The sequence below is a fragment of the Nannospalax galili genome, unplaced genomic scaffold (genome assembly GCF_000622305.1).
Source record: "Nannospalax galili isolate Female #2095 unplaced genomic scaffold, S.galili_v1.0 scaffold2927, whole genome shotgun sequence".
NCBI classification, from domain to species: Eukaryota; Metazoa; Chordata; class Mammalia; order Rodentia; family Spalacidae; genus Nannospalax; species Nannospalax galili.
The window spans coordinates 157247-168321 of NW_008355812.1; the positions used below are offsets into that span (position 1 = coordinate 157247).

Sequence of the window (11075 nt, forward strand, 5' to 3'; positions counted from 1 at the left end):
GGAGAGAGGGGCCACTGAAAGAGACAGAGAGAGGCAGGGATGCAGGAGCAGTACCGGGGCTCAGCACTCACGGTCCCCAGATATTAATGTGCTCTGAACAACATGAGTATTTCACCCCAGGATCCCCAAAAGCTGAGCATTGTCTCAGCAGAGGACAGAGAATGACTCATAGAGGAGCCCAGGTCCAGGCTAAAGTCCCAGGTCTCTAAGTTGGGAGCCAAGTGGATCTCAGCTCTCCTTCATCACCTTCTGCTCTGTCCCTAACAACTAATAAGACCCAGTCTGCAAAATGAGGGCATGGGTGTTCGGGCTGATTTTCTACATGGGAAAATCCATGAACTACAAGCTCTTCCTCCGTGCTTCTCTGGACCCACGGGGTCAGGCTGGAGTCTTACCTGCCTGTTAAGAAGGAGATCTGCAGCCACAGTCCTCCCTAGCTGTGTGACTCCAGGCAAGTCCCCCCTTCTCTACCATTTTTTTTCCCTTACCTCACTTGGTAAATGGGGCTGATGATGTACTGCCCTCCAGTGGCTGCTGTAGGAGTTCGTGCTTCTGGACCCTCCAACAAACCCAGCACCTCTGGAAGAGGAAGAAGCCAACGTACCTGGGGGCTGAGGTTCAGGGACCTCGGAGGCTGGCCTCGCTGTACGGAGCAGCAGGATTCTCTCTCCTCTCTCTGTTGTTGAACTTTGTTTCCTCCTGTTCCATTAATGTGTCCTTCCAGGGCTTGGGGTCCTTCAGTGACTCCACAGACCAATGTGGGAGTGGTTGCATCAGCCCTGCCTCTGGAACCTCCCAGACCTAAGGAAGGTTCCATCTGGCTCCCATTCACACCTGATTTCTCACCCCAGGGTGGCCCACAGGCTCTGGTGATGAGATGTCCTGAGAATGGAGTCGCCTGGACCTCTTTGTCTTCACTGTGCCCCTTGTCCCCCACCATCTTGGGGTACCACCTTTCTTCCCCACAGTAGCCTCCACCCCTGCTCATCTGTGAGGCCACTTCCTGTTCCAGGCCTTGGACCCTGTGCAGAAGATGCTCATTCTCTCCCTTCAGGGCCCAGACCGTGTCTTCTATTCCCAGGACCACATCCTTCATCAGCTCTTTGTAACTAACCCTGAGCTCTGAAATCAGTGCCCTGAGCTCTGCGTTTTCCAGGGTGACACACTCTGTCCAGCCTTGGGCTTTCCTGACACTCTCAGACATGACTTTCTGCAGCTGGCCCAGGTCCTGCTTCAGTTTCTCGTTCTCCTCCTCAAGCTGGGAAATCTTGTTGTAACTCTTCCCATTGCAGTCCTCCAGGTCGGACATGGCCTGCAGACTCTGGGTCAGTTCCTGCCTGAGGCGGCCCAGCTCCTCCCGCAGAGCGTGGTTCACCTGCTCCAGCCTGGATGTTTTGACTGTTTCTCGTGCTCGCTCTTTTTTGTAACGACAGGCTTCCCCGTGGCACCTCCCTTCGTCTCCCTGACACTGGGCATTGTCACATAAGACCTGGCTTCTCTCTTTCTTCGGGGTGGTAGAGAGCTGGTGGAACTCGCCTCCTGTCCTCTCCTGGGTGCCCCATGGTGTTGAGAGCTGACACCCACCCAGTTCTGCAAGACCCCAGTTGGCTGCATCCCCATCAGGCACTGACTGTAGAAGAGTGTCACCAGTTCCCAGGGCCACATCCTCTTCTGGTCTAACCCCTTTGCTGTGCCCACTAGGCTTTGTATCCTCAGTAGAACAAGCAAGCAGACCCTGGCTTGCCAAGGCCTTCTGAGGACACATGCCCTCCTCAATGTCCCACCATGTGTGAGTGACACTCTGGTTCTTTCCCACCAATGCTGACATCTGCTGGGGACCCCCACAGCCGAGTTTCAGGGTATTCAGCTGCTGGAAGCAGGCCTCCACCTCCCTCTTCAGTTTGTCTCTCTGGAGGGCACACCTATCCTGTCCTGTGCTCAGAGCCTGTGAAAGACAGGGGCCCCACCTCTGGCACCTGCCGTGGTCCAGTTCAGAAACTGATGAAAACTTTGATCTCCCACAAGGAAAGGCAGCCCCTGCCCACACGTGTTTTGCAGTTAGGCAGCTGAGGGGCACCCCACAGGCTGGGTTGGGTGCTATTTGGAGCCTCATCTTCTGCTCTTGACCTTCACCCCCAGAGCTTTCCTCCCTTAGAACTGGAATGTCTCCAAACCCCAGCTGATGGCCCTCCTCGCCCCGTGCCCTCCTCCAGACATCTCCAACCTTTCCTGCTAGGGGCTGGCTACCATTTGGCCATGGCTCTCTGGTCTCGTGGGCCCTGGAGCTGGTGACCAGGGGGGACACTTCCTCCTCCTCTGATGGCATTCCACCCAGAAGGCCCCTGCCACATGCCTCCACCCTCCCTTTCCTGCTCAGGGACTTAGGGCCCTCCTGTGACCCAGAGGCCGGCCCATGAGGAGGCAGTAATAGACACTCTCCCCAGGACCAAGGACAGTGGGCGGTGACCTGGGTGTCTGAGGCTCCACTCTTGTTCTGTGGGCCCTTTGGGGCTTGGACCCCCACCCCTAAGCTCAGTTTCCCACTGCTTTCCTGACCTGGTGGACATTTGTCAGGCTCTAACTTCATCGTACCCAAGGTCCCCATCACCTCCCATTCCTCTGCTCTTGCAACTGGGGGCGCACTTCTCTCCTCACATAGGTGTCTTGGCTCCCTGGGTCCTTCTGTGGAAAATAGGCCATTTGAAGTGAGTGTGGACTCCTGGCTGAGGGAGGAGTCATGGCTCCCTGCCAGGTTACAATCCCCACCAGGGTGTGTTGCAGTCCTAGAGGTGGATGAGGGCTGGCTTCCCAGTTCTTCTTGGGTCTGGAGTTCTTGTAGGACAGACTCCTGGAGCAGTGGTGGCAGCAGGGCCTCGAGTCCCCAGAGCAGGGGTGTCTGTGACAGGAGCAGAGGCTCCTGGGCTGGAGCAGTTGTGGGACTCTCTGAAACCCCTGCTAGGTGCAAGTAGAGTGGCTCATCCGTGCACCGCCCTGGGGAGCAGCCGCATAGCAGGAGAAGAACCTGTCCATCCAGGCTGGGCTGAGTGGGAGCACCCTACAGGTGGAGAGATGAGATGGGGTATGAAACAGTCCTTCTGGGACTGAGCCAGCCCACCTCTGATCACCTCCCTGATGCTCTCTGAGCCTGTTTGTCCAGCTGCACATGAATCCTGCTCTCCATACTGCAAAGCCTGCTGTCACCCCAGGGCCTTTGCACAAGTTCTTGCAATGACCCAAGATTCTCCTTCACCCAAAATCAAACTCTGCTACTCACAAAGCCTCACAAAGCATTGCCTGGCTTCTCTTCGGCATAGTCCACTGTAGTGGGCTATACACAGATGTCTATAGGGTCATCTATGAGCTTATGGTCCTTTACTGTCCAACTTGTTCACCGCAAGTACCTCAGAATGTGGAGTGTAGTAAATGACGTTTGGTTCTGCAAGGTATGGCTTGTGGCTGCCATCTTGGGTGGCATAGATATAAAGAACATTAACCACATGTGGAAGGTTCTAGTACGCAGCATTTGTGTGGACTGTCTACTCCCCTAGGAGTAAGGACTGGTCTCTGCTCTTCCCCAGCCTGGAGCAGTGCTGAACTATCCCAGACAGCTCTGAATCTGTCTCTATAATCACATATTCCACGTGTCTATACAGAGAGGAAGACGCCTGGCTCACAGCATCCCTGAGGCAGGAGGGAGTCTGGGCACCGGGGCTGGGCTTCATCCAGGTTCTCTACCAGCCCCTGAGCTGCTGAGGCTCCCTGGGCTGTGGGAACTTGTGGCTGTGGGCAAGCTCTTGATGGGGGACTCTGAACAGCAGAGAGAGGGAGGCCAGCAGGTCCGAGACCTGGTAAAAAGGGAAGGAAAGTCTCCACCAACAGAGGAAGGCTGGATCCTGCGGTAGCACCGAGGCAGAGTGCAGTGCCTTTGGGCAGACGGGCTGGAAGGCCAGCCTGTGCAGATGCCCCACATCCTGCCACATGTCAGCAGCACTCTGGTCCTCTGTCCTCTTACTGACTGAGATGTCCCTCTATCAGGGACTCACATTGACTGACATACGACGTGGAATGTTTGCCCAGAGATCTGCAAAGCCAGATTTGAGCTTTGTCTCTAATTTGGAGGAGATTGCTTAGCTCCCTAGAGCTGCACAACCTCCGCCTGTAAAGCGGACACCCCAAAATTAAGACATTGCCTGGGCCCAAAGAGCTGAAAATCAGGCAATTCTAACATGAACACACACACGCCTGAAGGAATGCATGTATGAAGGAGGGCCTGCTCTGCTCAGAACCACACAGCCACATCAGGACGGCACTCAGCTCTGCTTTCCAGGAAGCTGAGAAGGGCAGCAGCTTGCCTCAGGGGGAGCTCAGACTCAGCTCCTGAGCCCAAGGGCATAGCTGTGAGGCACAGTGCGGGAGGAGACTAGGGCCCTGGGGCTGGGGACCCCCAAGGATCCCAGCATCTCTCAGGTCTCATCCTCTCTGGATTCGGGGAAGCAGCACCCGCCCTGTAGGTGGTCAGAGGCCTTCATCAAGGTAACATCTGCTTCTGCTACTACGGGGCAGCCCAACCCAGGACCCTGGTCATGGCTTTCCTTCCCTCCCCACTTCTCAGCTAGGTCTCAGGACCCTGCGTTCCATCCCTTCAAATCTCTCCCTGAATCATTTCCAGAACATTCTTCCAAACCTGGAACATCTTTGCTTCCTCACTAGAAGCTGCTCCCCAGGGAGGTCACATTGCCATGCATGCAGCAGAGAGGCCACAGCCCCACTGACCCCCAAATATGAAGAAACCTCTGGTCTCACCTGTCCATGTTCAGACCCTGCCAGGTCTCTCTGGAGCTCACTCGTGGTCCTTGGACCGGGTGCTACCATACAGGGGGCTGGTCCATCTCCAACGCAGCCATGGGGCTCTTCTGAGAGCTGGCCTAGGACAGCATGAGCAGAGGAACTGGGTCTCCAGGCACTTTTGCAGGTCGTAGCACTCACTCGCCAGGAAGACTTTTGGACCCTCAGTGTCTTCCCTTGTCAGCAGGGGGACACCCCCACCCCCCACCCTGCACAGCTGCCAGAAGGAAGAATGAACAAGCCCACAGGTCAGATTCCACCCTGGCCTACTCAGCTGCCTCCACCCACGATCAGTCCTGTGGTACCATGAGCCAGACCATGGACCATACTTGGGTTTGAGGGCTTGAGGGTGGTGACACCTATAGCAGGGAGCCAGAAAACCATACTTCACTCTTCTGTAACCGGCAGTCATCCCCATGAAGGCAACTGGGAACACCAGGGACGAGGGGCTTCCAAGCTCTCAGACCTGCCAGACCCAGTTTCATTCCCTCAACCTAAGCAGTCAGCTGGGGTGGAGGAAGGTTAGAACAGTTCCTGCTCACCATAGGGGCTTCTGGGAAGACAAGCCCCTGCCTGGTGCCACCCCACAGGCATGGTGGGTCCTCTGGCTGGTATCTTTCAAGATCAGAGAATGTGAGTCTAAGTGTCCCACTGAGCCTGAGTAAATGACTCCTGGCACATCAGACTCTGATCCCACCTTCACTGTCTGTGTGACACTCCGTAGGTGTCATTACCTCTCTGATCTTAGAGAGGGGTAAATCACCCTGCCCCAGCATTGTCAGAACATCATGACCACTAAGTGAGCTGGCCAGGCAGAGGGGTGTGAAACGGCCCCTTAGTGCACAACAGCATCTACAAACCTGCTGGAGCCTGACATCCTCTGGCTCTATCACTGTGGACTTGGTTTCTGCAGGGATCCAGCACCTCTGCTCTGGGCAGGGGCAGCAAGTCACTTTGAACACAATCTGGGGTGCCCTAGAGGGAGACAGAGAACTGAACAGTCACAGGTGCCCCAGCAGACGTGTCTATTCCAAGCCCGTCCAACAGTTCCTCCCCAGCAAGGGTCAGGGCTTCTCCGAATTGAGGAAACTGAGGCTCCTGTTGACACCTGGGCTCCATTCGGTAAGTGACAAGGGGCGGCATTCTGTCCTCTGAGCAGTCTGTCTATCCAGACAAGAGGCATCTGGGTTCTGTGGTAGGGTAAAGCTCACTCCGTGCAATCTCTTTTCCACTGGTGGGGGGCATGTGCCCGGGGGGCATCTACCCAAAGGGCACAGGCATCTACCCAGTGGGAGGCATCTGCCCAGAGGTTTTGGATACTCCTACCTTTCCAATATGAGCAAGTCCCAATGGGGACAGTAGCTGGTGACCTGGGCCATTCCCATCCCTCAGGCCTGCAGGCCAGCTGTGTGGGTATAAAGGAGAATGCCCAGTAGGCAGAGTCACCCCCTACCTTCTGCCCCAGCTCCTCCCACAACCCAGGAGGGGCTGAGGACAGGTCTGCTGCATTCCCACAGCCAGGGACCACATCTGCACAGGTTCTCACAGGCCACCATCCCTGCTGGGCTATGAGCTTCTATAGGGAGTGACCCTGGCTTCATTGGTCTACAGCTTTCCCTCAGATGGCACACAGCAGGAGCTTAATAAATGCTTGACAGGCACAATGTCTCAGAAAAGCAGGTACATTTATTCAGTGCCCACCAGGTGCAAGTACTGTTCTCAGCCTCACATGTCTCCTGGAGTTAGAGTGACAGGCAGTTTTGAGCTGTCCGATGTAATGGGAGGTCCTCTGCAAGAGCCATCTTTCCAGGCCCTGTACCTATTTGTACCTACATACTTGGGGTTACAGAAGAATGTCTTAGGAGATGAAGGGTGATGGTGTAAAAGCTTAAGAATCTCCAGCTTAAGCTACCACACAAGCCCCACCCTGCAGTACCACACAAGCCCCACCCTGTAGTACCACACAAGCCCCACCCTGCAGTACCACACAAGCCCCACCCTGCAGTACCACACAAGCCCCACCCTGTAGTACCACACAAGCCCCACCCTGCAGTACCACACAAGCTCCATCCTCAGCATCTGTTGACTCCCTTTGCAGTGTGCTGTGGATGAATGTGAAATGTCTCCCACAGGCTTGTGTATGTAAACACTCAGTTCCCAGCTGGCACTGCTGCTCTGGAAGGTTGTAGAACCTTCAGAGAACGTAGCCTCATTGGAGGAGGTGGGTCATGGAGATAGGCCTTGAAGTGTTACAGCCAGGCCCCACTTGCAGCGTGCTCTTGGCTTCCTGACTGCAGACACAACGCAACCAGCTGCCTCCTGTTCCTGCCGCCATGCATCTCCATCATGCTGGGGATGTACCCTCAAATCCTGAACCAAAATAAATGCTTCCTTCCTATGGTGGTTTGGATAAGAAATGCCCTCCATAGGCTCATACAATTGGCCCCCAGTCGGTGGTGCTGTTCGGGGAGGTTACAGAACTTTTAAGAATGAAGCCTTGAGAAGCTGGGAGTGGTGGCACACGCCTGTAATTCAGCACTTGGGAGGCAGAGGCAGATCTCTGTGAGTTCAAGGCCAGCCTGGTCTACATATGGAGTTCCAGGCCAGGTAGGAGTACAGGGAAGCCCTGTCTCAAAAAAAAATGTATTCTCATTATGGCCTTGTGCTAAGCCTTGCTGGAGGAAGTAAGAGTTTGTAGTCTCACCCTGCTTCCAGTTTGATCGCTCTGCTTTCTGTGTGTGGAAAGAGGTGAGCTGTGTCCACTCCTGCTGCCACGTCACCCCACCATTATGGATTCCAACCCACAGGAACCGTAAACCAAAATAAACCCTTTCTTCCTTAAGCTGCTCTTGGTCAGAGCATTTTATCACAGCAATAGAAAAGTTGCTTCTTCTTGGGCATTTGGTCACATCGATTAGGAAAGTAGCTATTACACATGTGTTCCTGGAGGTCCATGGTCACATATGCAAAGGCACTCTTAAGGCATTCAGTACTCAGTGATTGACAGTCTTCCCCAAAGGCCCAAATCTTACATAAAGGAATCCCTTTAACGGATGCAAAGAGAAGAACATGAATCTTGCTCATTTACATTTCTAACTGGCAGAGCTGCCCTTTTTGCCATGAATTGACTTTTGTGTTACCTGTGTCCTGTATTTGCTTTGCAGTATTGACTTTCTTTTTATGTGTATGGAACTGGGGGCCTCACATGTGCTAGGCAAGTGCTTTACCAATGAGCTGTATTCCCAGCCCTTGATTCTGTCTTGTTGTTCTGTTCTCTTCTTTCCTCTTCTCCCTGTAGCCCCAGCTAACCTGGAACTTACTATGCTGCTCTCAGAGATCCACCTGCCTCTGCCTCTTGAGTTCTGGGATTAAAGTTGTGCCCCACCATGCCCAGGGACTCTGTTTCTTTATATATACAAAATTTTATTTTCTTTTATTGTTTTATTTTATTTTATGTGTATGTTTGTATTGCCTGCATGTAGGTAAGTGTACCTGTGCCGTGCAATGCCCTGGGAGGACAGAGAGACTGTTGGATCCCCTGGAACTGGAATTACGGACAGATGTTAGCTGCCATATGGGTGCTATGATTCGAACCCGGGTCTTCTTGCAAGAACAGTCAGTGTTCTTAACCACTGAGCCATCTCTCCAGCCCCGGGACTCTGTTTCTTAATGCCCCCGCTTGCTGTGGAGCAGGCAGCAAATCTGTGGCCCAGTGCTTCGCAGACGCAAACTGGGAGCTAGGCTGCCTGGAACGCTCAGTAGTGAGAGGATTCCTGCAGCTGCCACCAGGGGTCGATCCGTACCCACTGCAGGGCAGGGAGGCTTCGGGGAGCACCCTGTGAGCCTCATCACCTCAGCTCCCAGATGACAAAGGACATGGGTAACTTTAAGAGCCTGACTTTTCATTAAGAGCACTAGTTACTCTTGCAGAGGACCCAACTTCGGTTCCCAGCACCCACGTGGTGGCTAACAACCATCTATAACTCCAGTTCCGGGGAAATTTGATGTCCTCGTCTGACCTCCAAGGGCACTGCACAATATGGGTGCACTTACATACAGGAGGCAATACACTCACACACATAGAATAAAAATACTAAAAATTTTAGAATATTTTTTAAAATAAGAATTGGTTCACATTCACTGGCCAGCTCACTGGCCAGTCCCAGGGCCCAGTGTTGCGACCAGGACACTGCAGCAGCCCAGTGGACACCCACAGGAAAACATGTAGCCATATCAGCAGGCACACAGCCCAGAAGCTTCTTTGACCTCTTTCACCTGGGTACCTGAGCAGGCCCCTCCCCAAACTCCTTCCAAATCACATGTGTCCTTACAGCGTCCCTCTCCTCTGGGGACCTGGGCTTTAAGCAATCTGCTCTGAAAGTTGCAAACCATTTGGCCTTGGGCAAATTAAGAGTCTTACAGATGCAGTGTGGGGACAGGGACTCTGATGCCTCTCTGGCTGCCTCAGTTTCTTCCAACTGTAGTGAGAGGCTTCATGAGGTTTTTTTTTCCCCAATGAGCACTACATCTCATGACCTGGGCTGAGAGTAGAGTGGATCTGGATCCAGCTGGTGATTGGAAAAGATAAACGTCTGTGGAGGATGGCCATGGCCCTGGGAAGTCCTCAAACTGGGAGGCTGGATGGGAAGGAGAGTAGGGGCTGGAGACAATCAGGGCCCTCCCTAAGCAGCAGTGTGGAACCATGGCAGTATGCTCCGAGCTCTGCCTCTTGGTCCATGAAATGGTCAGAACACCCCTCTGGCCCCTGGCACTGAAGAGGAAGTGGGGAACAGGCGGGCAGCTCCTGAGTCAAAGGCGCACCTTCCGATCAGCCCCTGCAGGCTACCTGGCACCTTACCCATTTCAACCCTCCCCTGGAGACCCCTATCCTGAACGGCCCTCCACTGAAGGCCACCACAGCATTCTATGTCCTCATGTACAGGCCACTGTGAGGCTGGTGCTGGTGACCTCGGGCTCACCCTCCCCACTGCCCTGTCAGCCAATGCTTCTTCCCCTGCCATCCTAGCAACACCCCCAGATCAACCACACCTAACTTCTACCACCAGGGGCAGCACTCAGGAAAACAAACAAAACACCAGGAGGGCACTACAAAGTAAGGCCCTCAGGGAACCTGCCATCCTCCGTCACCCCACTGTGGAAGCACAAGCTGGAGGGGACGCTGGGGGTGGGACAATGGTGGTGATGGAGGCAGATCTGACTGGTTCTTCGCTACATACAGCGCGCTCTACCAGGAGAAGCTGTTTATCCTCACAACCACACCTGAAAATGCTCCCTCCTGTCATCGTCACCCAGTCCCAGCCATCCAGATGTGTGTCTGTCTCATGGCAGAGACACTGAGACACAGAAGTTTAGAAACCAGCCCAGGAGTATTTCAGCCAGCACAAATCCTCCCTGTCCCCCGAGGAGGACCCCCCCCAGAGTCCCCACCCACTTCAGCACATGGCTGTACCCACTGAGCAGTGTTTCATGTCCCATGGGTTCCTTTGAGAGAAAAAGCATGTGATGCCAAGGTCCCAGGTGCTTGTCGGCAAAGGCCTTCTATGGGATCAAGTCACTGAGGAGCCCGAAGCCCAGAAGAGCCAGCCCTGGTCTCTGACCCCGAAGGAAGGGTAGCAGGCCAGAAGCACAGCTCTCTTGCACAGGAAACGGACAGAATAGAAACAGGAGCCTGCTGGGATGAGCAGCAAGCCTCGTGACGATGATGAGACTCAGAGAATAAGGACTCAGGCCAATTCCTTAAATGAAGCATGTCCAGGACAATCACAGAAAGGATTCTAAATAACAAGATCTTTGTATACTGGCTTTATTTTCCAAAATTACAAGGAGGTGCCAATGTTAGGTGTACACTCTGTTTTCCTGTTAGTGCCTGAATGTAAAGAGGAAGAAGGAACAGGCAGCTCACAAGAGGACAGGAGGGGACAAAGTAGTAAAAATGCAAAACAGGACGTAGGCTGTTTTCATGATAATATGGGAGAGGTGCACATCAGGACCTGGAGAAACTGAGCATTCAAGGATCCAGTTAAAAGATACACTTGTTTTTTGTTTTTTGTTTTTTGGGTTTTTTTTGTCTTTTTTTGAGACAGCGTCTCCCTGTAGCCTCAGCTGGCCTGGAACTCATTTTGCAGACCAGGATGGCCTCGAACTCACAGACATATATGTCTGCCTCTGCCTCTGCCTCTGCCTCTGCCTCTGCCTCCTGAGTGCTGGGA

The 11075-nt window shown here is 53.7% G+C and overlaps 1 protein-coding gene across 1 annotated transcript in view; it reads right to left on the reverse strand.

Moving 5' to 3' along the window:
* Positions 1–11075, reverse strand: part of CUNH4orf50 (chromosome unknown C4orf50 homolog) — a 114581-nt gene that overhangs the window by 77398 nt on the left and 26108 nt on the right. Inside the window, exons 5-7 of the mRNA XM_029556489.1 lie at positions 4987–5062; positions 4804–4925; positions 605–3055 (exon numbers count right to left, since the gene is read on the reverse strand). Of these exons, the coding sequence (XP_029412349.1) occupies positions 605–3055; positions 4804–4925; positions 4987–5062 (2649 nt within the window). The remainder of the gene's footprint in view (positions 1–604; positions 3056–4803; positions 4926–4986; positions 5063–11075) is intronic.